This window comes from Salvelinus alpinus, chromosome 13, assembly GCF_045679555.1.
Source record: "Salvelinus alpinus chromosome 13, SLU_Salpinus.1, whole genome shotgun sequence".
In the NCBI taxonomy this organism is placed as follows: Eukaryota; Metazoa; Chordata; class Actinopteri; order Salmoniformes; family Salmonidae; genus Salvelinus; species Salvelinus alpinus.
In genome coordinates, this window is record NC_092098.1 from 34,822,020 (window position 1) to 34,849,716 (window position 27,697).

At 44.4% G+C, this 27,697-nt stretch overlaps 1 protein-coding gene across 2 annotated transcripts in view; it reads left to right on the forward strand.

The window, feature by feature from the left end:
• Window positions 1-27,697, forward strand: part of LOC139537573 (roundabout homolog 3-like) — a 265,454-nt gene that overhangs the window by 183,296 nt on the left and 54,461 nt on the right. For both annotated transcript variants that reach the window (XM_071339042.1, XM_071339043.1), the window contains exons 3-6: window positions 13,382-13,539; window positions 19,288-19,408; window positions 19,690-19,828; window positions 20,230-20,357. In XM_071339042.1, coding sequence (XP_071195143.1) covers window positions 13,382-13,539; window positions 19,288-19,408; window positions 19,690-19,828; window positions 20,230-20,357 — 546 coding nt within the window. The remainder of the gene's footprint in view (window positions 1-13,381; window positions 13,540-19,287; window positions 19,409-19,689; window positions 19,829-20,229; window positions 20,358-27,697) is intronic.

Sequence of the window (27,697 nt, forward strand, 5' to 3'; positions counted from 1 at the left end):
GTTTGGGTGTAGGGCCTGATCAGAGCCTGAAGGTACGGAGGTGCCGTTCCCCTCACAGCTCCGTAGGCAAGCACCATGGTCTTGTAGCGGATGCGAGCTTCAACTGGAAGCCAGTGGAGAGAGCGGAGGAGCGGGGTGACGTGAGAGAACTTGGGAAGGTTGAACACCAGACGGGCTGCGGCGTTCTGGATGAGTTGTAGGGGTTTAATGGCACAGGCAGGGAGCCCAGCCAACAGCAAGTTGCAGTAATCCAGACGGGAGATGACAAGTGCCTGGATTAGGACCTGCGCCGCTTCCTGTGTGAGGCAGGGTCGTACTCTGCGAATGTTGTAGAGCATGAACCTACAGGAACGGGTCACCGCCTTGATGTGAGTTGAGAACGACAGGGTGTTGTCCAGGATCACGCCAAGGTTCTTAGCACTCTGGGAGGAGGACACAATGGAGTTGTCAACCGTGATGGCGAGATCATGGAACGGGCAGTCCTTCCCCGGGAGGAAGAGCAGCTCCGTCTTGCCGAGGTTCAGCTTGAGGTGGTGATCCGTCATCCACACTGATATGTCTGCCAGACATGCAGAGATGCGATTCGCCACCTGGTTATCAGAGGGGGGAAAGGAGAAGATTAATTGTGTGTCGTCTGCATAGCAATGATAGGAGAGACCATGTGAGGATATGACATAGCCAAGTGACTTGGTGTATAGCGAGAATAGGAGAGGGCCTAGAACAGAGCCCTGGGGGACACCAGTGGTGAGAGCACGTGGTGCGGAGACAGATTCTCGCCACGCCACCTGGTAGGAGCGACCTGTCAGGTAGGACGCAATCCAAGCGTGGGCCGCGCCGGAGATGCCCAGCTCGGAGAGGGTGGAGAGGAGGATCTGATGGTTCACAGTATCAAAGGCAGCCGATAGGTCTAGAAGGATGAGAGCAGAGGAGAGAGAGTTAGCTTTAGCAGTGCGGAGCGCCTCCGTGACACAGAGAAGAGCAGTCTCAGTTGAATGACTAGTCTTGAAACCTGACTGATTTGGATCAAGAAGGTCATTCTGAGAGAGATAGCAGGAGAGCTGGCCAAGGACGGCACGTTCAAGAGTTTTGGAGAGAAAAGAAAGAAGGGATACTGGTCTGTAGTTGTTGACATCGGAGGGATCGAGTGTAGGTTTTTTCAGAAGGGGTGCAACTCTCGCTCTCTTGAAGACGGAAGGGACGTAGCCAGCGGTCAAGGATGAGTTGATGAGCGAGGTGAGGTAAGGGAGAAGGTCTCCGGAAATGGTCTGGAGAAGAGAGGAGGGGATAGGGTCAAGCGGGCAGGTTGTTGGGCGGCCGGCCGTCACAAGACGCGAGATTTCATCTGGAGAGAGAGGGGAGAAAGAGGTCAAAGCACAGGGTAGGGCAGTGTGAGCAGAACCAGCGGTGTCGTTTGACTTAGCAAACGAGGATCGGATGTCGTCGACCTTCTTTTCAAAATGGTTGACGAAGTCATCCGCAGAGAGGGAGGAGGGGGAGGAGGATTCAGGAGGGAGGAGAAGGTGGCAAAGAGCTTCCTAGGGTTAGAGGCAGATGCTTGGAATTTAGAGTGGTAGAAAGTGGCTTTAGCAGCAGAGACAGAAGAGGAGAATGTAGAGAGGAGGGAGTGAAAGGATGCCAGGTCCGCAGGGAGGCGAGTTTTCCTCCATTTCCGCTCGGCTGCCCGGAGCCCTGTTCTGTGAGCTCGCAGTGAGTCGTCGAGCCACGGAGCAGGAGGGGAGGACCGAGCCGGCCTGGAGGATAGGGGACATAGAGAGTCAAAGGATGCAGAAAGGGAGGAGAGGAGGGTTGAGGAGGCAGAATCAGGAGATAGGTTGGAGAAGGTTTGAGCAGAGGGAAGAGATGATAGGATGGAAGAGGAGAGAGTAGCGGGGGAGAGAGAGCGAAGGTTGGGACGGCGCGATACCATCCGAGTAGGGGCAGTGTGGGAAGTGTTAGATGAGAGCGAGAGGGAAAAGGATACAAGGTAGTGGTCGGAGACTTGGAGGGGAGTTGCAGTGAGATTAGTGGAAGAACAGCATCTAGTAAAGATGAGGTCAAGCGTATTGCCTGCCTTGTGAGTAGGGGGGGAAGGTGAGAGGGTGAGGTCAAAAGAGGAGAGGAGTGGAAAGAAGGAGGCAGAGAGGAATGAGTCAAAGGTAGACGTGGGGAGGTTAAAGTCACCCAGAACTGTGAGAGGTGAGCCATCCTCAGGAAAGGAACTTATCAGGGCGTCAAGCTCATTGATGAACTCTCCAAGGGAACCTGGAGGGCGATAAATGATAAGGATGTTAAGCTTGAAAGGGCTGGTAACTGTGACAGCATGAAATTCAAAGGAGGCGATAGACAGATGGGTCAGGGGAGAAAGAGAGAATGTCCACTTGGGAGAGATGAGGATCCCAGTGCCACCGCCCCGCTGACCAGAAGCTCTCGGGGTGTGCGAGAACACGTGGGCAGACGAGGCGAGAGCAGTAGGAGTAGCAGTGTTGTCAGTGGTAGTCCATGTTTCCGTCAGTGCCAAGAAGTCGAGGGACTGGAGGGACGCATAGGCTGAGATGAACTCTGCCTTGTTGGCCGCAGATCGGCAGTTCCAGAGGCTGCCGGAGACCTGGAACTCCACGTGGGTCGTGCACGCTGGAACCACCAGGTTAGAATGGCAGCGGCCACGCGGTGTGAAGCGTTTGTATGGTCTGTGCAGAGAGGAGAGAAGAGGGATAGACAGACACATAGTTGACAGGCTACAGAAGAGGCTACGCTAATACAAAGGAGATTAGAATGACAAGTGGACTACACGTCTCGAATGTTCAGAAAGTTAAGCTTACGTTGCAAAAATAAAATCTTATTGACTAAAATGATATAGTACTGCTGGCGGTGAAGTAGGCTGGCTAGCAGTGGCTGCGTTGTTGACTTTGTTTGAACGTGTAGCTGGCTAGGTAACCTCTAACTGGCTAGGTAACCTCGACAATTTCTCAAAACTACACAATTATCTTGGATACAAGGACAGCAAAGACAACTATGTAGCTAGCTAACACTACGCTAATCAAGTCGTTCCGTTGTAATGTAAGTTGTAATGTGAGTTTCTACAGTGCTGCTATTCGGTAGAAGTTGGCTAGCTAGCAGTGTTAGCTAGCAGTGTTGACTAGGTAGGAGACGGCAGCGCAGCGCGGCGGACGAAAATAGCTGGCTAGTTAACCGAATAATTACTCTAACCAACTCTAAGCTACACAATTATCTTAGATACAAAGATAGCAAAGACAACTATGTAGCCAGCTAACACTACACTAATCAAGTCGTTCCGTTGTAATGTAATCGTTTCTCCAGTGCTGCTATGCTGCTATTCGGTGGCTAGCTGGCTAGCTAGCAGTGTTGACTATGTTACGTCACGTTCGGACGAAAATAGCTGGCTAGCGAACCTCAATAACTACACAATTATCTTTGATACAAAGACGGCTATGTAGCTAGCTAAGATCAAACAAATCAAACCGTTGTACTGTAATGAAAATGAAAATGGTAAAACTACCTGTGGAGCGAAGCGGAATTGCGACTGCTCGCTCCAAACCGTAAGTCGGTTCACCTGTCGCACACACTGAGCACTCCCAGGCTGAAATCTTCTACTTCAAGGAAGTGACGAACGCCCCAGTTACATCTGTCCAAGTGAAAAAGTTCACCCACACTGATCCAGTGATGTCTGAGGTCATGGACATTGTCACTCGTGGAAAAGAAGTAGAGATGTCGGACAGCCTACAACCTTACCTAGTGAGGAGAAACGAGCTCACAGTTCAGTCTGGATGCTTGCTATGGGGTTTTCGAGTCATCATACCGCCGCCACTGAGAAGGCAGGTGCTTGAAGAACTCCATTCAGGGCACTGTGGCATGGTGCGAATGAAGGAGATTGCACGCAGCTACTTTTGGTGGCCAGGTCTGGACGCAGCTATCGAAGACAAGGTCAAGTCATGTTCCGCATGTCAAAAGATGAGGAACATGCCTCAGCTAGCGCCACTACACCCATGGGACTTCCCAGAGGAGCCTTGGCAGCGAGTCCACATAGACTATGCAGGCCCACTAGAGGATTGTATGTTCTTAGTCGTAGTTGACGCACACAGTAAATGGCCTGAGGTCACAGTGATGAAGAGCACCTCAGCGGAGAGAACCATCGAAGAGCTACGGTCAATCTTCAGTTGCTTCGGCTTGCCAACGCAACTCGTTAGTGATAATGGCCCCCAACTGGTGTCTGAAGAGTTCCGGTCATTCATGGAAGCAAATGGAATTCAACACATCAAGTCAGCGCCGTATCACCCTGCAACGAACGGCCTCGCTGAAAGGTTTCTCCAAACGATGAAGCAAGCTTTAAAATCATCACAAGGGAACGGCTCCCTCAATAGGCGTCTAAACACCTTCCTGTTAACCTACAGAAACTGGAGAGAGTTCTTGCTCGGAACTACTGCAAAGGTCCAAAGTGGATACCAGCCACAGTGGTTGCACAAACAGGGCCTGTGTCCTACACAGTTCACACATCGGAAAACATAATCTGGAGGAGACACGTGGATCAACTGTTGCCAGGAACCAACCTCAGAGATGACTCATGTCAAGTGACAAACTAAGATCAGCTACTGGAGACCTACCATGACTACGAGCCATCACCTGAACATCCACTGCAGCAACCTACAAATGTGAAAAGTGCTCCAGACTCACCTGAACCAGCCAGAGTGCCTACGCAGGGTACTGTTGCACCCCAGTCTGGGCATACACCATCACCACTCAGACTCAGAGATAATGTGACTGTAGACTCACCTGTACGTCGTCATTACCCTGTAGGAGAAAGACGACCCCCTGACAGGTTGACTATTTAGTTCAGACTAACCTCCGACATTGGGGCAGAATACACCCCAGGGTTAAGTCTGGGAACTGAGGCAGTCTACCCTCTTTCCCTTATTTAGAAAAGGTTATTCTGAAAGTTCATTTATTTACATTAAGAGAACTTATGTTAAAAAGAAAACAGTGAATATTTACTTTTTCCTTATGAGTCATCAAATGTAAAGGGGGAGGAATATGTTGTGTATTGATATTCTAGTTTTGTCCCTTTAGGGCACCTGTAACCCCCCCTTGCTTACCTACGTTGAAATGCTTGGAATGTTCCTCCTGTGAAACGCATTAAACAATGCCCACGTTAATTTCTACTCCCATCTCATGTCCTGTCCTTATATTAGTTGTATAAGTAATACAGTGTGCTATACAACAGCTAGCTAGCTAAATTTCATTAGCTAGTTAGCTAGCAATTGCTGTGAATTAACGATTTGAAATAATGATTGAGGTAGCTATGTAATCTAACTCAACACTTAACTACTACTAAATTACAATAAAGAAAAGGTTAATTTACTCATTTTTCGTTGTTCTGTGGCACCACTAGCGGACGTTTGATTTGCGAACTCATCACATGTGCGCTTACTGCACTACAGAAACACCGGTAACCAAACAACAGTACAGGGTATGCACACTGAATTAAAGGGCAACTACACTCAAAAATAAAAATGTATTCGATTTTCTCAAGACCTCAAATTTCGTCCCCAGATGTGGTTTAAGAATTGTTTTGAACACAGAAAATAAAACCCTGTTTTTCTATTAAGAAAGTGTGAAAAAAATGTGGGAAATCCAAAACCTGGATAAACAAAACCGAGAAAACGGAAGTGAATTAGGCAAACAATATAAACGCATTTTAAAAGGCCTTTCCAACGTTTTTTTACAGTGCATGACTGCACTTTAGAGTGTGTGACATCCTGCAGCACAGCATTCAGATCCAATATTGGCTATGTACCTAAGAGGGAAAGCGGTTGGGCCATCCATATAAATGTTTTAGAGTAATATAATACAGTATATACAATGTAGTAGACACTTTTTCCAAAGTGACTTACAATCATGCGTGCATACATTTTTACGTATGGGTGGTCCCGGGAATAGAACCCACTATCCAATAATAATGTTTAACATGATTTTTTAAATGACTACCCAATCTCTGTACCCCACACATACAATTTTCTGTAAGGTCCCTCAGTCGAGCAGCAAATTTCAAGCACAGATTCAACCACAAAGACCAGGGAGGTTTTCCAATGGTAAGCAAAGGAGGGCGCCTATTGGTAGATGAAAAAACAAAAAACAAAACGACATTCCTTTGAGCATGCTGCAATTATTAATTACACTTTGGTTGGTGTATCAATAAACGCAGTCACTACAAAGATACAGGTACCCTTTCTATCTCAGTTGCCGGAGAGGAAGAAAACAGTTCAGGGATTAAACCATGAAGCCAATGGTGATTTTTTTAATGGCTGTGATAGGCAACAACTGACGATGGATCAACAACATTGTAGATACTCCACAATACCTACCTAAATGACAGAGTGAAAAGAAGGACGCTGTATAGAATTAAATATTTCAAAACATGCATCCTGTTTGCAATGAGGCACTAAAGTAATACTGCAAAAAATGTGGCAAAGAAATGAACTTTCTGTCCTGAATACAAAGTGTTGTGCTTGGGGCAAATCCAACAACATATCACTGAGTATCACTCTTCATATTTTCAAGCATGGTGGTGGCTGCATCATGTTATGGGTATGCTTGTCATCGTCAAGGACTACAGAGTTTTTTTGAATAAAAATCAACGGAATAAAGCTAAGCACAGGCAAAATCCTAGAGGAAAACTTGGTTCAGTCTGCTTTCCAACAGACACTGAGAGACAAATTCACCTGTGAGCAGGACAATTGCCTAAAACACAAGGCCAAATATACACTGGAGTTGCTTACCAAGATGACGTTGAATGTTCTTGAGTGTCATAGTTAAAGTTTTGACGTAAATCGTCTTCAAAGTCTCTGGCAAGACTTGAAAATGTCTGTCTAGCACTGATCAATAAACAACTTGACAGAGCTTAATGGGCAAATTTCAAGGTCCATGTGTGCAAAGCTCTTAGAGACTTACCCCCCCAAATATTACAGCTGTAATCGGTGCCAAAGGTGATTGTAACATGTATTGACTCAGGGGGTTGAATACTTATCTAATCAAGATATATTTGTGCTTTATTTTCCTTAAATAATGTTTTTGCTCAATGTCAAAATATTACACAACAGAATGTGGAAAACATCAAGAGGTGTGAATACTTTCTGAAGGCACTGTACATAGGGCAGCAGTCACTAAGGTGCTGGGTAGAGTACCGGGTGGTAGCTGGCTAGTAACAGTGACTAAGTTCAGAGTAGGGTACTGGGCGGAGGCCAATGACACGTCTACAACTCAGTCATCAAGGTTGCTGATGACACAACAGTGGTAGGCCTGATTACCAACAATGACGAGACATCCTACAGAGAGGTGAGGGCCCTGGCAGTGGTACCAGGAAAATAACCTCTCCATCAACATCAACAAAATTAAGGAGCTGATCGTGGACTTCCAGAGAGAGCACGCCCCCATCCACATCGACAGGGTCGCAGTGGAGAGGGTGAAAAGCTTTAAGTTCCTCAGCGGGCACCTCATTGATAACCGGAAATGGTCCATCCACAGACGCAACAGCGCCTCTTCAACTTCAGGAGCTGATGAAACTCGGCTTGGCCCCTAAGACTGTCACTTTAGGTACATCCACAGTCGTATAACGTATTATAATTTCAATCTCTGTTTGGAATCATATCACGGGGGTCTGGGGGGCTTGTAAAAGTGTGTGTTATGTTTTGTTGGTTCTAAATCAGATCAATGTTTGAGGATGATAAAACGCAGCGATTAGTGTGTGTGGAGGCGTAGATGACCCGTCTCCTGTGCGTGCGCGCGCAAGTGTGTGTGACAGATTGCCTCACATCAGCCTGAGATGCAAGTGGACAGATTGACAGATGACCGCCATAAACCCACACACAATAGAGCCTGAAATGGAGACCTACGTCTCTTTCTCTCTCCCTATCTTTCCCGCTCACTTCTCTTCCCTCTCTTCATCTCTCTCCTTTTCTCGCTCTCTTTTTACCAGCCTGAGATGATCCGTTATTCTCTGTCTCTCTCTCTCACTCTTCGTCATCTATATGAAAATGTATTCATGAATAGAGCTGCTGTAAATTACTGACGCTTGTCAGGAGGAAAGAACACACACTAGCCTCTTCCTGAACATCTGATGAATGTTTTGATGAATGTGATGAACGTTTGATGAGCATTTGATGATGACAATAAAGTGGACTTTTAATTAAGTGAGCCACCTGCCTGCCTCAAGCGTTTACTTCAAATCAGGAGCACAAACGATGCACTTATATATTAGTGAGGTCCTGACATTGAAAAGTGTTGTTGTAGTGGGGACATATTAGAAGCATGACATTGCAAGAGTAATTCGCTGGTCACTGGGGAAAAGATTGATTCCGTAAATACACAGCTGATATTGTTGATTTTGTTTATATGCGTGGCTTATTTTCTTTGTTAGATTCAATGTAAGGGATATGTTTGCATGTAGATGACAGAGTGGTAAGCTTAGACTTGCTATTTGTAATTTTGTGTGACTAGTGTATTTGTCATTGGTGTAGACAAACAGCTACATTGGATGAGAGACGCGCGTTGACAGCTAACTCAAACAGACGTGCTGCGTGATTGTTGACTCTGTAAAAGAGCTCACTTAAAAACAGAAAAGACTTCTGAGATGAGAAATTGATTTTTGTTAGCTGATAGATGGAATAGGGTTGCCTTCATTAGGGTCTACCTCTCTCATGAGATGTGTTCGTGTGTATCTGTGTGTGTTTATGTGTGTATATATAAATAAATAAATATCTGTGTATGTGTGTGTGCATGTCTCTCTGCATATGTGTGTGTGTGTGTGTGTGTGTGTGTCTCCCCCTCTTATTTGAAGTGGGCCATGCAGGCCTGGTGGTAGGGATTATGCCTGTCTTTTTTGAGGAGCTTCCCCTGAGGGGCATCAGCACTGGCGGGTCAAGGGTCACCTGCTTAATCTGGTCCCCCAAGGGCTTTATGGGTAATTGCCAGTGCCTAATCAAGTTTCTGTGGAGCCCCTTTTCTCAAAGATGCAGTGGATGGGTCCCAAAGGGCACCCTATTCCTTATATAGTGCACTACTTTTGTCCAGAGCTCTATGGGCCCCTATCAAAAGTAGTGCACTAAATAGGCAATAGGGTACCATTTGTGATGCATCCAGTGAAGCAGAGGCAAGTGAGGAGAGGGATCCAGGGACCTAGGATCAAGGACCCCTTGCATCGGGTGTGACAGGTCAACACAAGATTTCCTTAACCTGTGGCACTCCAATCCGGACCCAGGATGTAGCAAGCTAAATAGGTTCCCTGAAACCACATGCCATGACTGGACAGGTCCCTGAGTGATTTTGGTAGTGCACTGTTTTGGTCTTGATTAATGGTGGTTGGGGTAAGGTTTGAATGAGGTTGATATAAGGTCAGGGGCTGTGTGTGTGTGTGTGCGCGCACGCATGTGTTTCAGGCCCTCAGTTGATGTGCCGATGGGAGAGTGGGTCCCAAAGGCTGTGTGGTCCACTCCAATGATTGGAGTCTAGGGAAAGGGGTGGTAGTATGGGATCTAACATATACCGTATGGGCAAGTAAGCACACACATGCCCTAGGCAAGGGCTTAGAAATAGCAATGATATACTTAAACTAAGGCACTACAATTTACTATCCTCAAGGAAACTGAGATGTGGAGCGTTTTAACATCAGTCTCAACAGTTCATTTACTGTTCATTCATCCCAGAAAACACCTCTTCCATTATATACTGTATCTCCATGATACTGCTACTGTTGAAGGAAATAAAAAAATATCCCCCATTCTCTCTCAATCAGACACTTCGATCTGGCATGACCTTGCTTATAAACAAAACAGGCTGATGTATGGAGACACACACACACACACACTGGACACCACGCTATCTTGACATTTGGAGAAATTATTACAAACATAAGCAGGATGAGAGGGCCCCATTGACAGAGATAGGGAGAGTGAGTCCTCATAAGGGACGTAACCCATCAGTAGAGATAAGGTGTCCTCATAATGGATGTTAGCCATTGACAGAAATAGGGAATGTCTTCATAAGTTCCATAAAGGATGGTTATGGTAATGTCGTCGGGTTTTGTTGGCTTTTCTCAACCTTCATTATAAGAGCGAGTTGTCATTAATCAGATAGACTAAGCTCAGAACCACCCTGCTCGGGTGACATTGTGAGGACATTAGCACAGTAATTCAGCCCCTAATGACCAGTTAAGGGATAGTGGTGCTTTTTGGAATGTGACAAAGCTGTTCATTGCAATATCTGAATAATAGACAATATAGTGAATCAGTGCTGTTGCAATTAATATGGGGTAAGGCCTTCCATTGTTTGGAGGAAAACCATTGAGGGAAATCTTTCCTCTTAACATTTGACTTGAAGATTTGAGTTTCACACTTTCCATACTCATGAGAGCATGTTCAGTGAGGATGTAGTGAGAACGTCCATGCATTGATATTACTGATCAGGTCATCATAATATTTGCAACACATTCACCCCCATAACGCTCTCACACATCAATAAATCATCCACCATCATTGATGTCCGAATCTCAATTCAAAGATGAGTGGCTGATTTTGTGTAGAAAGTTGAGTAAGTTTAGAAGCTGACCACTACCCATTTTCACAAGTTTCCCATTGGCTAACTGTGGGACAGAAGCTGATGTGAAAGATAATTTTGGGAGGGTACAAATATGGGGGCGATATTTGAGGATAGAAGCCTGGGGTTGGACAGTGATCCCTCTCAAATACCAACTCCACTATGCTCATAGTTATTTTTAACACAATGATACAAGCTACTGCCATTTTCCAACTGACTCCTTTCAGTTTAACAGCAGTCTGGTATTACAGTAGATCAGTGCTTAATTTGTAAATCGGGAGGTTCCGGAACAAAAAGTGAGCGAGAGAGGGGGGTGACCTTGGGAGTTCTAAGGTACCAGAATGCATGAGGGGGAGAAAAAAAAATCACCTTTACAATAAAGCATTGCATGCATAGCATCGCATTTGTGTAGTGACATAGAGCAGTAGAATAGAGGCCCTTAAAAGAAGTTGCACACATTGGGAACATTTTTAGTAACCTAGGGTCTGGAAAAAACGTGGCCTTTTATAAATGCATTACATGCAATTCTACGTCATGTTACATTACTTTTTTTAATACAGCACAAATGATCGTAATGACAGGCTTTGACAGGCTTTGATACTGACAAACTGAAAATCTGAGCTCAATGAAAACGACCTCGTCCTGAATCCATCAATAGCCTAAGCCTAGGTTTGTGGAGACATATATTGTAGGCTACAATGTGAGGAGGAAATTATAGTCCTAAAAATGCAGCACACTCACTGGTGATGGCAAATGCACTCGTGCCAAAAGTATCTCTTTCTTTTGTAAAACAATATTTGGAAGTTGATCAAATATTTTGGTAGCCTACAGTATAGAGTCTCTGCTTTTCAGCAGGAGCCATTTGCTTTCCAACCTGTGTTTTCCCTTGATTGTATTTGAAATTTTGTGAAAGGCCTGTTTTGTCTACATTATATTTTTTCACTGACAGATTTGCCACATGTTCCCGACTGTAGGCTATTCCTTACTATTGGGCTACAACCAACAGCTAGGCTATTTTTAAAAATAAGCAAATGATCCTCTGGGGCTAAATTATAGGCCTTCACATGATGTAGTAGGCTATTCTGAATGATTTCATTAACAGACAGCAGGAATTCTATAATTTTGGCAAATGTATTTCAATTCATCAGGGGTGCTGCAGTTCCTTCAGAACCCTTCACGCGGCTATGATTCTATAAGGAAATAAATGATGAAGTGCAACACCAGATAGATGACAGTTGCAGGCTCATGTCTATCAGAACAGAGAGATCATACAAGTCGAATTCATTCTAGTTATGTGAGAGATACTGGTGCACTTCTCACACAGCCACGGCCTTGCGTTGATCTCGAACATACAGTAAATTACAATGTCGAGCAAACCATAAACCCGAGCCTGGCCCAAACCAAATCAGCTCTTAGAATATTAGGCTCTGGCCTAAAACATTTTTTTTCACATTACGTTTTTTTGTGGGGGCAGGATAATTAATAAAGAGGCAACTCGAATTAACTTTGATCACTTTTATAATAATTTTTACATTTAAAAAAGTTAATTATTTTTCATGCCACAAGAGGTACAGGATCCGGCCAAATAGGTTACGGAACAAAACAGTCCAAAACGGAGAGGTGCCGGATCCTGTTCCGGCAAGATCCAGCTCAGATTAAGCACTGCAGTAGATTGAATCGAGTGCAAATTGGCAATATCACAAAAGCCCTTCTGCTCATAAATGTAAGGCCATATCCAGGCACCAATTGCAGAGTGGCAGAGAGAGTGAAATAACGAGGGGGGGATGTGTGAGAGTGTAAGTGTGTTTGTGCGTGTTCGTATATCTGTAGGCTTTTGTCTCATGTCCTGTGCGCAACTATGTGTTTGAGTGTATGTCTCTTTAGTATTTTCAAGTGTTTGTATTTCTGTCTCATGTACAGCACGTCTATATCTTTTTTGTCTGCGAGTGTGTGTGTGTGTGTGTGTGTGTGTGTGTGTGTGTGTGTGTGTGTGTGTGTGTGTGTGTGTGTGTGTGTGTGTGTGTGTGTGTGTGTGTGTGTGTGTGTGTGTGTGTGTGTGTGTGTGTGTGTGTGTGTGTGTGTGTTGAGGAATTAATCCACTTTGTGCCAGAAAGGAGCTGCGATAACACACACACGAACACACACACACACACACGAACACTGTGTCAATGAAGACCATAGGGAGGCACCCAGCACCCAGACGCACACGCATGCGCAAGTAAACACAGCCATTTCATTATCTTAGTATTGAAGGGCTTTGGGTTATAACATTAAATCACACACTGAGAGTTGCTCTTGGTTTCTGAATTTCATCTGTTTTCAATTCATCTCTTATTTAGACTTGAGAGTTGATAGTGGAGACAGCACAAAGCTTTATGGCATACAGTTCCTACTTACAAATGAAACTTAGCCTACATTATAAGCTACCCTGCACAGTGAAAGATGTGCTAGACTACCCTTACTTTAGAATTTTGATGTGGACTTCCACGGCATCTTTGTCTCTCCCTTACAGAGGGAAAGGCAGAGCTATTATGATCTTGCTATTACCTATCGAATCGTATTACATCAACAAAGTGCTTAGGGGGTTAGGGGTTGATTTGGAATTGGGCAGTAGGCGTAGTGCTCTGTATCTCCCTCTCTCTATTCACATCCATCTGCGATAGTGCTTTTTTGGCAAGAAATACATGTGTAAAATTACCAAGCAAATGATATTGAGGAATCATTGCTATATAATAACCCCCCTTCACCTCCCTCTCTCCAACCTCTCTCTTACCTCCAGTCCTGAGGGATGACTTCAGGCAGACGCCCAGTGACGTTGTGGTGGCGGCAGGGGAGCCAGCAGTCATGGAGTGCATCCCCCCGCGGGGCCACCCGGAGCCCACCATCTCCTGGAAGAGGAACAACATGAAAGTCAACGACCACGACGAGAGGATCACTGTGAGTCCTTTCTATCTGTCTATAGAAATATGCCTCTGTTGCTTCCTTCAATAATTTCATTATTGTGGCTATCCAAAAAAAGACCTGCAGGCCTGCATATACGTCTATCTATACCTACAGTACCACTCAAAAGTTTGGACACACCTACTTATTGGATTTTTCTTTATTTTGACTATTTTCTACAATGCAGAATAATAGTGAAGACACCAAAACTATGAAATAACACATATGGAATCATGTAGTAACAAAAAAGTGTTAAACAAATACAAATATATTTGAGATTTTAGATTCTTCAAAGTAGCCACCCTTTGCCTTGATGACAGCTTTGCACACTCTTGGCATTCTCTCAACCAGCTTCACCTGGAATGCTTTTCCAACAGTCTTGAAGGAGTTCCCACATATGCGGAGCACTTGTTGGCTGCTTTTCCTTCACTCTGCAGTCCAACTCATCCCAAACAATCTCAATTGGGTTGAGGTCGGGTGATTGTGGAGGCCAGGTGATCTGATACAGAACTCCAATACTCTCCTTCTTGGTCAAATTGCCCTTACACAGCCTGGATGTGTGATGGGTCATTGTCCTGATGAAAAACAAATGATAGTCCCTCTAAGTGCAAACCAGATGGGATGGCGTATCGCTGTAGAATTCTGTGGAAGCCATGCTGGTTAAGTGTGCCTTGAATTCTAAATAAATCACCAAGAGTGTCACCATCAAATCACCCCCACACCTCCTCCTCCATGCTTCACAGTGGGAACCACATATCAAATCAAATCATCAAAGCAAATTTTATTTGTCACATACACATGGTTAGCAGATGTTAATGCGAGTGTAGCGAAATGCTTGTGCTTCTAGTTCCGACAATGCAGTAATAACCAACAAGTAATCTAACCTAACAATTCCACAACTACTACCTTATACACACAAGTGTAAAGGGATAAAGAATATGTACATAAAGATATATGAATGAGTGATGGTACAGAACGGCATAGGCAACATATGCGGAGATCATCCGTTCACCTACTCTGTATCTCACAAAAACCCGGCGGTTGGAAACAAAAATCGCACATTTGGACTCATCAGACCAAAGGACATGGCGCCGGAGGAGGTGGCCGCCGTTTTATGGTCTCCTAACCAATTGTGCTATTATGTGTTTTTTTTGCGATATTTGTAAATTATTTTGTACATAATGTTTCTGCAACCATATCTTACGGCAGAAAAGAGCTTCTGGATATCAGGACAGCGATCACTCACCTCGGATTAGACAAAGATTTCTTCAACAACAACAAGCAGCACTCACACGATATTCTCCAAACACCCCGCAGGGCAGACATCCAAATTATTCGCATAAGGAAGCGACGCAGAGGAAGTAGAGCCGGATGCCTCGTCCGGATCCGCAGAATGCGAGTAGGAAAGCTACCGTTACCGTCAATATTACTCGCCAACGTGCAATCATTGGACAATAAATTAGACGAGGTACGATAACGAATATCCTACCAACGGCACATCAAAAACTGTAATATCCTATGTTTCACGGAATCGTGGCTGAATGACGACATGGATATTCAGCTAGCGGGATACACGCTGCACTGGCAAGATAGAACAGCACACTCCGGTAAGATGAGGGGGGGCGGTCTGTGCATATTTGTAAACAACAGTTGGTGCACGAAATCTAAGGAAGTCTCTTGATTTTGCTCGCCTGAAGTAGAGTATATTGTGATAAATTGCAGGCCACACTACTTTCCTAGAGAGTTCTCAGCTATACTTTTTGTGGCTGTTTATTTACCACCATAATCAGATGCGGGCACTAAGACCGCACTCAGTCAGCTTTATAAGAAAATAAGCAAACAGGAAACCACTCACCCAGAGGCAGCGCTCCTAGTGGCCGGAGACTTTAATGCAGGGAAACTTAAATCAGTTCAACCAAATCTCTATCAACATGTTAAATGTGCAACCAGAGGGAAAGAAATTCTAGATCACCTGTACTCCACACACAGAGACGCGTACAAAGCTCTCCCTCGCCCTCCATTTGGTAAATCCGACCACAACTCTATCCTCCTGATTCCTGCTTACAAGCAAAAATGAAAGCAGGAAGCACCAGTGACTCGGTCTATAAAAAAATGGTCAGATGAAGCAGATGCTAAACTGCAGGACTGTTTTGCTATCACAGACTGGAACATGTTCCGGGATTCTTCTGATGACATTGAGGAATACACCACATCAGTCACTGGCTTTATCAATAAGTGCATTGAGGAAGTCGTCCCCACAGTGACTGTACGTACATACCCCAACCAGAAGCCATGAATTACAGGCAACATTCGTACTGAGCTAAACGGTAGAGATGCCGCTTTCAAGGTGCGGGACTCTAACCCGGAAGCTTACAAGAAATCCCGCTATGCCCTGCGACGAACCATCAAACAGGCAAAGCGTCAATACAGGGCTAAGATTGAATCATACTACACCGGCTCCGATGCTCGTTGGATGTGGCAGGGCTTGCAAACTATTACAGACTACAAAGGGAAGCACAGCCGCGAGCTGCCCAGTGACACGAGCCTACCAGACGAGCTAAATCACTTCTATGCTCGCTTCCAGGCAAGCAATACTGAGGCATGCATGAGAGCATCAGCTGTTCCGGACAACTGTGTGATCACGCTCTCCGTAGCCGACGTGAGTAAGACGTTTAAACAGGTCAACATACACAAGGCTGTGGGGCCAGACTGATTACCAGGACGTGTGCTCCGGGCATGTGCTGACCAACTGGCAGGTGTCTTCACTGACATTTTCAACCTCTCCCTGGTTGAGTCTGTAAGACCAACATGCTTCAAGCAGACCACCATAGTCCCTGTGCCCAAGAACACAAAGGCAACCTGCCTAAATGACTACAGACCCATAGCACTTACGTCTGTAGCCATGAAGTGCTTTGATAGGCTGGTAATGGCTCACATCAACACCATTATCCCAGAAACCCGAGACCCACTCCAATTTGCATACCGCCCAAACAGATCCACAGATGATGCAATCTCTATTGCACTCCACACTGCCCTTTCCCACCTGGACAAAAGGAACACCTATGTGAGAATGCTATTCATTGACTACAGCTCAGCGTTCAACACCATAGTACCCTCAAAGCTCATCACCAAGCTAAGGAACCTGGAACTAAACACCTTCCTCTGCAACTGGATCCTGGACTTCCTGACGGGTCGCCCCCAGGTGGTGAGGGTAGGTAGCAACACATCTGCCACGCTGATCCTCAACACTGGAGCTCCCCAAGGGTGCGTGCTCAGTCCCCTCCTGTACTCCCTGTTCACCCACGACTGCATGGCCAGGCACGAGTCCAACACCATCATTACATTTGCAGACGACACAACAGTGGTAGGCCTGATCACCGACAACGACGAGACAGCCTATAGGGAGGAGGTCAGAGACCTGGCCGGGTGGTGCCAGAATAACAACCTATCCCTCAACGTAACTAAGACTAAGGAGATGATTGTGGACTACAGGAAAAGGAGCACCGAGCACGTCCCCATTCTCATCGACGGGGCTGTAGTGGAGCAGGTTTAGAGCTTCAAATTCCTTGGTGTCCACATCAACAACAAACTAGAATGGTCCAAACACACCAAGACAGTCGTGAAGAGGGCACGACAAAGCCTATTCCCCCTCAGGAAACTAAAAAGATTTGGCATGGGTCCTGAGATCCTCAAAAGGTTCTACAGCTGCAACATCGAGAGCATCCTGATGTTTTTACCCCCAAGCCATAAGACTTCTGAACAGGTAACCAATGGTTACCCGCACTATTAACATTGTGTGCCCCCCCAACCCCTCTTTTACGCTGCTGCTACTCTCTGTTTATCTTATATGCATAGTCACTTTAACCATACATCCATGTACATACTACCTCAATTGGCCCGACCAACCAGTGCTACCGCACATTGGCTAACTGGGCTATCTGTATTGTGTCCCACCTCCTGCCAACCCCTCTTTTTACGCTACTGCTACTCTCTGTTCATCATATATGCATAGTCACTTTAACCATACCTACATGTACATACTAGCTCAATAAGCCTGACTAACTGGTGTCTGTATATAGCCTTGCTACTCTTATTTTTAAATGTATTTTTACTGTTGTTTTATTTCTTTACTTACCTACACACACACAGACACAGACATACCTTTTTCACACTATTGGTTAGAGCCTGTAAGTAAGCATTTCACTGTTTACACCTGTTGTCTACACCTGTTGTATTCGGCGCACGTGACAAATAAACTTTGATTTGATTTGACAGATTTACACCAGTGTAATGTTCATTGCTCGTGTTTCTTTGCTCAAACAAGTATCTTCTTCTTATTGTTGTCCTTTAGTAGTGGTTTCTTTGTAGCAATTCAACCATGAAGGCCTGATTCATGTAGTGTCCTCTGAACAGTTGATGTTGAGATGTCTACTTTAACTCTGTGAAGAATTTATTTGGGCTGCAATTTCTGCGGCTGGTAACTCTAATGAACATATTGTCTGCAGCAGAGGTAACTCTGGGTCTTCCCTTCCTGTGGTGGTCCTCATGAGAGCCAGTTTTATCATAGTGGTTGACATTTTCTGCATTGACTGACCTTGATATCTTAAAGTAATCATAGACTGTCGTTTCTCTTTGCTTATTTGAGCTGTTCTTGCCATAATATGGACTTGGTATTTTATCAAATAGGGCTATCTTCTGTATACCACCTCTGCCTTGTCACAACATAACTTATTGGCTCAAATGCATTAAAAACAAATGAAATTCCACAAATTATCTTGCATTTCAGGTGACTACCTCATGAAGCTGGTTGAGAGAATGCCAAGAGTTAGCAAAGGCAAAGGGTGGCCACTTTGAAGAATCTCAAATATAAAATATATTTTGATTTGTTTAACACTTTTTTGGTTACTACATGATTCCATATGTGTTATTTCATAGTTTTGATGTCTTCACTATTGTTCTACAATGTAGAAAATAGTCAAAATAAAGAAAACCCCTTGAATGGGTCGGTCGGTCGGTCGGTCGGTCGGTCGGTCGGTCGGTCCGTCCGTCCGTCCGTCCGTCCGTCCGTCCGTCTACACCTATACATATCTATAAGTATACCTATAGAACCTAGAATACCTATATCTATACCTCAGTTTCATCATTTCAGTGTTGTATCCGTCTGTAAAATTGTATCTCTTTGTTATGCTGGTCAATGCTATCATGGACAATCATGTGTATGCAATTGCATTGATTTTATATTTTCGTCAATTATGGAAGTGAATAGATTATATGGCTCATTTAATTGAATCTATTTGAAGGTGTAATGACCAAAAACTGAACCCACCAGTACAACAGACCACCTCTCTGCTCTCCCTGAGGCCTAAAGCACTCAGATACACTACACACATAACTCACACTACAGTCACTTATCTGTATAGAAGGCCTTGGGTATATGTATTCCACATTCGTCTATGTGGAGGTTCTCTCAATGTCAAATACAACCACATGAATAAGAGGAATAGTCAGAGGGGGGATGGGAAAGAGAGAGAGTGGAGTGGGGTGAGGTTGGAGAAAGAGAGAGGGACAGAAACGGAAAGAGATAGTGACAATTTGATGCCAGGGGTATGGAGAAAGAGAGATAAACAGACACAGATGCCTAAATGTGTTGTTTGCTTAATAAACAACATGATAGAGTGAATTCTCTCTCTCTCTCTCTCTCTCTCTCTCTCTCTCTCTCTCTCTCTCTCTCTCTCTCTCTCATAGATTCGAGGAGGCAAGCTGATGATTTCGAACACAAGGAAGAGCGACGCAGGCATGTTTGTGTGTGTGGGCACCAATATGGTGGGGGAAAGGGACAGCGACCCAGCAGAACTAGTGGTGTTTGGTGAGTGGGAGTTTACATTCAGATGACCTTGCTTCCCTGGTTCTGTGTTTTCTCCGGTCCTCTCTATTTTCTACTGTGTATTTATCATATTTTCCTAACTTCTGTCACTCTCCAATCTTGTCCTCCTTTCATTTCTCTCTCTCTCTCTCTCTCTCTCTCTCTCTCTCTCTCTCTCTCTCTCTCTCTCTCTCTCTCTCTCTCTCTCTCTCTCTCTCTCTCTCTCTCTCTCTGTACGTTGTTTTCTCTCTGACCATATCTCTCTCTCACTCTCGGTCTGTCAGAGCGACCCATGTTTGTTAAGCGTCCTGTGAACCAGGTGGTGTTGGCTGATGACACAGTGGACTTCCTGTGTGAGGCCCACGGAGACCCCGCCCCCACCATCCGCTGGAGGAGAGAGGAAGGAGAGCTGCCCCGTGGCAGGTGAGAACACACACACATAGAGACAGAGACAGAGACAGAGACAGAGACAGAGACAGAGACAGAGAGAGAGACAGACAGAGACAGAGAGACAGAGACAGAGACAGAGACAGAGACAGAGACAGAGACAGAGAGAGAGACAGAGACAGAGACAGAGACAGAGACAGAGACAGAGACAGAGACAGAGACAGAGACAGAGACAGAGACAGAGACAGAGACAGAGACAGAGACAGAGAGAGACAGAGACAGAGAGAGACAGAGACAGAGACAGAGACAGAGACAGAGACAGAGACACAACATTGCATTAGTCACCAGAAATCAATGAGAGCGAATGGACCCCATGTACAGTAGCATATCATGCTCTCATTCTATATATTCACCCTGGTTTGTTGTTGTTGTTGCAGGTCAGATATCCGCAGTGACCACAGCCTGCGTCTAACCCAGGTTCGGGCTGAGGACGAGGGCACCTACACCTGTGTGTCTGAGAATAGCGTGGGCAAGGCAGAAGCATCGGGCAGCCTGCAGGTTCATGGTAAGACCAGGCACAACACACATGAATATGGACACACGAATATGGGCATGAGTGACACACACACACAGTCTCTTATGTAAAGCTGACAGGCATTATCAAAGGTTTAGTTTAGTTCAATTTCAGCAGCATTTGACTCCCATCATTTTACTTTTGGAACCCTCCACACACACACATGCGTGTGCGCATACACACACAAGTAAAGACACAGGTGCACACACACTCACCAATAGGAGTTTATGGCATGGAATTGCATGGAGATTGTACTGTGTGAATTATGGCAACATTATTTACTTTGGAGAGTGCAGCTGCAATATTAATGGGGTATGCTAGTGTGTGTGTGTTCTTTTTTTAAGTATAGCCATCAAACCAAAATACCTAGCCATAGCAGGGGTTGAGGTCAATTTAATTTAAATTCACTCAATTCAGAAGATGAATAGAAATTCTGTTAGAAACTTTTAAATGGCATTTCTTTATTTCTCACTTCCTGAATTGACTAAATTGACTCCATCCGGAACCATACTACAACCCTCAAACCTGAGCCATACTACATAAAGCATAATCTAATGATGATACACTAAATCTTGGTTCACTGGACTGCACTGCTCATTAAATCAAGTCTCAACTCAACCCATCTCATTTTCATTCATCTCTTTGTGTTTTCTCTCTGCTCAATTTTTCTCCATCTCCCCATTCCAGTGGGTCCATTCAGTAAGTACACCATTTCATCTTGTGTGTGTGTGTGTGTGTGTGTCGGGAGGAGGGCAAGGAATTATCTGATTCCATGTGGTTGCCATACAGATGTAGGATCTTAATTTGAGCCAGTTTGCTACAGCAGGAAAATAATCCTGCAGCAACAGGAAATGTGAATTATTATGTGGATTATTAATGGACATTTTTGTAGGGGTTGATAGATTGTTTGTTAGGGCAAATCAAGTTTGAATTTTCAGAGTGGAAATTATAAACATCAGAACCTTTTTAAACTTAAATACACTACAAGTTTGCATTTCCTGATATGCAGGAAAATTCTCAGCAACAAAAGACTGATCAAATTAAGATACTACATCTGTATTGGGCATAGTAGAAACCCCTCGTTTGCTTTTATACTGTATGATTGGGGGGAAAAGTCAATATTCATTAAGTCCCCCTGGCAGCCCTGTCAAATCATACTCTGACAATACCATATGTATGTTGTTGTAAGTGTACAGAAAAGGCTAGCTTTGCGTGCATCAATATCACGGACCAGTTCGATTCAATTGCATTTTTTGGCATTTTAATGTTTGTGTCAATGGCTGTTGCTGTATTTATAGTGCAGACTATCTATAGTACAGACCATTTTGTAGATGAACTCGAAGCTGATTGGATTGCTGACGTTGAGGCACACTTTTCACATTCTTGTTCTGAAGCCATTCCAGCGTTGCTTTGGCTCTATGCTTGGGGTTATTGTCCTATTGGAACGTAAATCTCCACCCGAGTCAAAGGTCGTTTGCACTCTGATGCAGGCTATCAAGGATTAGCCTGTGTTTTGCTCCATTCATTGTTGCCTCTATCCTTACCAGTCTCCCAGTCCCTGCCGCTGAAAAACATCCCCATAGCATGATGCTGCCACCACCATGCTTCACGCTAGGGATGGTGTTAGACGGGTGATGAACTGTGCATGGTTTTCTCCAGGCATAGCACTTAGCATCCAGGCCAAAGAGTTACATTTTTGTCTCATCAGAGCACAGAATCTTTTGCAAACTCTAAATGTAAAAGATGGCCTCCATTTTATCAGCAAAACATCAGTATGCAATGATAAAAATTTGGATAGAACATTTTGTGGACTTCAACATGCAAGGGTTTTCGTATATACATCTGTTTCAATTGTCTTTGCACAGAACATTGTTCTTAGAGGGTACATTGAACTTTAGCAGTTTCAAGCTTAAAATGCATTTTTGATACAGTATTAACAGCGTTTGGGTGCATTTTTAATTACAAGTGGGTCTACTCCAGCACGTGTGTGTGTGTCTGTTGTGTGTCTGTTGTCTGTCTGCGTCACTGTGTGACTGTGACAGCTGCCTGTCACTCTCTGCCCCTGAGGAGGCTCTCTCCGAGGACACGGCTGTGCTTTGTTACTGTGTCTGTGTGTCTGTGTGTCTGTCCGTGTGTGTGTGCATATGTAAGACAGCTTGAGAAGGAGAACTGACTGTTCTTGTGTGTATGTGTGTGTGTAAGATAGCTTGTTTGCGTTTGTCTGTTTGAGTGTGTGTATGAACATCACAAGAGCAATGACAAGCGCAGATGACTGCTGGACAGACTATCGTCGAAATCGCTCCACTATGTCCATCTGACTCATGCGGAAAAGGAGGGTGCAGAAAAAGCTGAATCGGCCAAGGTTTGACATCAAAAGTCTTGGTGATGCCAGCAAATGACAACACCTCCAGACTGTTCTAAGTGCAGAACTGCTTGAATAATATCCTAAGGATATTGAAACACACTGTAGCATGCTCAAGTCCACCATCCTTAACGCCTGCAAGGACACCCTCGGCTATAAGACCAAAAAGCAGAAGGACTGGTTTGATAAGAATGACTCTGAAATTGAACAGCTCATTGACACCAAGCAGAGAACCTTCTGTGCCTGGCAGAACGATATCAACTGCAGGGCCACAAGAGAAGCTCATGCCAGAGCGAAGGCAGTTGTCCAACACCAGGTGAAGGAACTAAAAAACAAATGATGGACAGAAAAGGCCCTGGAGATCCAGCAGCTGGCAGACACTGGAGCTTCCAGAGACTTTGAGGAGCTCCTCAACAGAAGTACAACAGTTGAGATAGAGGTCAATGATCACGTCCCTCAGCGACCAACAAAGGAGGAATACATGGCAGAACCACCTAGCCTGCAGGAGGTGCAAGATGCCATCAGGAAGAGGAGGAACAACAAAGCCACCGGCCCCGATGGGATTCCAGCAGAAATCCTGAAGGAAGGCGGACCAGTGCTCCTAGAATACATACAGTACCAGTCAAAAGTTTGGACACACCTACTCAATCAAGGGTATTTCTTTATTGTGACTGTTTGCGACATTGTAGAATAATAGTGAAGACATCAAAACTATGAAATAACACATATGAAATCATCTAGTAACCCCAAAAAGTGTTAAACAAATCAAAATATTTTATATTTGAAATTCTTCAAAGTAGCCACTCTTTGCCTTGATGACAGCTTTGCTAACTCTTAGCATTCTCTGGACCATGTCTTTCCTTCTTAATGCATTTTAGCCAATCAGTTGTGTTGTGAAGGAAGGGTTGGTATACAAAAGACAGCCCTATTTGGTAAAAGACCAAAGTCCATATTTGCGGAACATTTCAAGAACTTGACATTTCTTCAAGTGCAGTCGCAAAAACCATAAAGCGCTCTGATGAAACTGGCTCTCATTAGGAACGCCACAGGAAAGAAAGATCCAGAGTTACCTCTGCTGCAGAGGATAAGTACATTAGAGTTAACTGCACCCCAGATTGCAGCCCAAATAAATACTTCAAAGTTCAAGTAACAGACACATCTCAACATCAACTGTTCAGAGGAGACTGCGTGAATCAGGCCTTCATGGTCGAGTTGCTGCAAAGAAACCACTACCAAAGGACACCAATAAGAAGAAGAGACTTGCTTCAGCCAAGAAACAAGAGCAATGGACATTAGACTGGTGGAAATCTGTCCTTTGATCTGATGAGTCCAAATTAGAAATTTTTCGTTCCAACCGCCTTGTCTTTGTGAGACGCAGAGTAGATGAACGAATGATCTCCGCATGTGTGGTTTCCACCGGGAAGTATGGAGGAGGAAATGTGATGGTGTATTGCTGGTGACACTGTCTGTGATTTATTTTGAATTCAAGGCACACTTAACCAGCATGGCTACCATAGCATTCCGCAGCGATACGCCATCGCAACTGGTTTGCGCTTAGTGGAACTATCATTTGATTTTCAACAGGACAGTGACCCAAAACACACCTCCAGGCTGCGTAAGGGCTATTTGACCAAGGAGAGTGATGGAGTGCTGTATCAGATGACCTGGCCTCCAAAATCACCCGACCTCAATCCAACTGGGATGGTTCGGGATGAGTTGGACCGCAGAGTGAAGGAAAAGCAGCCAACAAGTGCTCAGCAAATGTGGGAACTCCTTCAAGACCTTTGGAAAAGCATTCCTCATGAAGATGGTTGAGAGAATGTCAAGAGTGTGCAAAGCTATCATCAAGGCAAACGGTGGCTACTTTGAAGAATCTTAAATATAAAATAATAAGATAAAAGTTATAGAATGGAATTAAGAAATATATAAATATTAGGATGAGCAATGTTGGAGTCTGGAGTATATATATATTGAAGTCGGAAGTTTACATACACTTAGGTTAGAGTCATTAAAACTTGTTTTTCAACCACTCCACAAATTTCTTGTAAACAAACTATAGTTTTGGCAAGTCGGTTAGGGCATCTACTTTGTGCATGACACAAGTATTTTTTCCAACAATTGTTTACAGACAGATTATTCCACTTATAATTCACTGTATCACAATTCCAGTAGGTCAGAAGTTTACATACGTTAAGTTGACTGTGCCTTTAAACAGCTTGGAAAATTCCAGAAAATTGTGCCATGGCTTTAGAAGCTTCTGACAGGCTAATTGACATCATTTGAGTCAATTGTAGGTGTACCTGTGGATGTATTTCAAGGCCTACCTTCAAACTCAGTGCCTCTTTGCTTGACATCATGGGAAAATCAAAAGAAATCAGTCAAGACCTCAGAAAAAAGAATTGTAGACCTCCACAAGTCTAGTTCATCCTTGGAAGCAATTTCCAAACACCTGAAGGTACCACATTCATCTGTACAAACAGTAGTACGCAGGTATAAACACCATGGGACCACGCAGCCGTCATACCCCTCAGGAAGGAGACGCGTTCTGTCTCCTAGAGATGAACATACTTTGGTGCAAAAAGTGCAAATCAATCCCAGAACAACAGCAAAGGACCTTGTGAAGATGCTGGAGGAAACTGGTACAAAAGTATCTATATCCATAGTAAAATGAGTCCTATATCGACAAAACCTGAAAGGCTGCCCAGCAAGGAAGAAGCCACTGCTCCAAAACCTCCATAAAAAAGCCAGACTACGGTTTGCAACTGCACATGTGGACAAAGATCATACTTTTTGGAGAAATGTCCTCTGGTCTGAAGAAACAGAAATATCACTTTTTGAACATAATGACCATCGTTATGTTTTGAGGAAAAAGGGGAACGCTTGCAAGCCGAAGAACACCATCCCAACAGTGAAGTACGGGGGTGGCAGCATTATGGTGTTGGGGTGCTTTGCTGCAGGAGGGACTGGTGCACTTTACAAAATAGATGGCATCATGAGTAGGGAAGTTATGTGTATATATTGAAGCAACATCTCAAGACATCAGTCAGGAAGCTATAGAAAATGTGTGTGCAGATCTGAAAAAGCGTGTGCGAGCAAGGAGGCCGTCAAACCTGACTCAGTTACACCAGCTCTGTCAGGAGGAGGGGGCCAAAATTCACACAACTTATTGTGGGAAGCTTGTGGAAGGCTACCCGAAACATACTAATTGAGTGTATGTAAACTTCTGACCCACTGGGAATGTGATGAAAGAAATTAAAGCTGAAATAAATAATTCTCTCTACTATTATTCTGACATTTCACATTCTTAAAATAAAGTGGTGATCCTAACTGACCTAAGATTTTTCTAGGATTAAATGTCAGGAAATGTGAAAAACTGAGTTCAAATGTATTTGGCTAAGGTGTATGTAAACTTCCAACTTCAACCGTACATGTACTCTAAACAGAGTAGATAGGGGCGGCAGGTAGCCCAATGGTTAGAGCATTGTGCCAGTAACTGTATATATGTGATTGGATTTTTCCTACCTTCACTACCTGGGGGCGGCCAGTCAGGAAGCCCAGGACCCAGTTGCACAGGGCGGGGTTCAGACCCAGGGCCCCGAACTTAATGATGAGCTTCACTATGGTGTTGAATGCTTAGCTGTAGTCAATGAACAGCATTCTTACATAGGTATTCCAAAATCTCAGTATGGCTTTCGTCTAAACAGAGGCACCACCGAAATGATCTTCACAGCAACACAACTGCAAGAAAAATGACGGGAGAAAAAGCAACCACTGTACATGACCTTTATAGACCTTACAAAAGCCTCTGTGAAACACCATGCCCTCTGGCTGATTCTGTAAAAAAATCGGCTGCCCTGACAAATTCACCAGAAAACTGCGAATACCAGAATGATAGCTTCAGTGCTCAGGAACTGAACTCTAAAAGATGAACACTGGAGTTAAACAAGGCAGCATCATTGCACCCACCGTTTCTTTATCTTTATCGCTGCCGGTGCTGATGGAGGACGATAGCACCCAGCAACAGTCAAAAAATTGCTATTTGAAAGTTGAATGCTTAAAACCAGCAAATCAAATTGTTTGGGGACAGACTTGGTGAAGACAACCGAGCACTGAAAGTGATCCTTGGTAAAGACTGCCACTCCCCCACCTTTGGAAGATCTGTCTTGCCAAAAAAGGTTATAACCAGAAAGGTTAACATCAGTGTTCAAAACACTATTCCTTAACCACGTCTCAGTAATGACCAACACACCCGGATTGGAGCTGTGAACCCATACAGTTGTTAACGTGCAGAAAACCCAGGCTTTTACGAGAGCAGAAATCAGTGAAGCAGATATCAGAGCACAAGTCAGAATTGGGGCTAGCAACAGTAGATGGGCCAGGGTGTACATGCACATTTCCAGATTTCATCAACAGTAGTACAATCAAGGCACGGCATAGGACAGGGAGAGCTCTGCAGTGCTGATTTATGCAGTGCTGATTTATTTATCTGAATGTGCATCAGATGGCAACAAGATCATATTGTACAGCAATTTTATCAGGTAACATGAATACAAAGCCGGCGAGAGGTGGTTAGAATAGGATGGGAGTCCAAAAGCCTGTGTAACAAATAGAGAGTCAGAGTCTCTGGAGTCGCACCACCAAAATGCCTTTGCAACATCATGAGGATCAACTGAGATGACAGGCGCACCAACACCAGTGTCCTTGATGAGGCAAACATCAGCAGCATTACCACCAACACTGCTCAACACCAGCTACGATGGACTGGCCATGTTGTCATGATGCCCAACTCTCGCCTCCCAAAACAGGTCCTGTTTTCACAACTAAACGCAGGACAGCGGGCTCCTGGAGGACAAATGAAGCGGTACAAGGACAACCTAAATACTAACCTCAAAAGGTTCCACATAAACAACTTCAGCTGGGAGGACACTACGAAAAGATAGGTCGACATAGAGGAAAACTGTACAAGAAG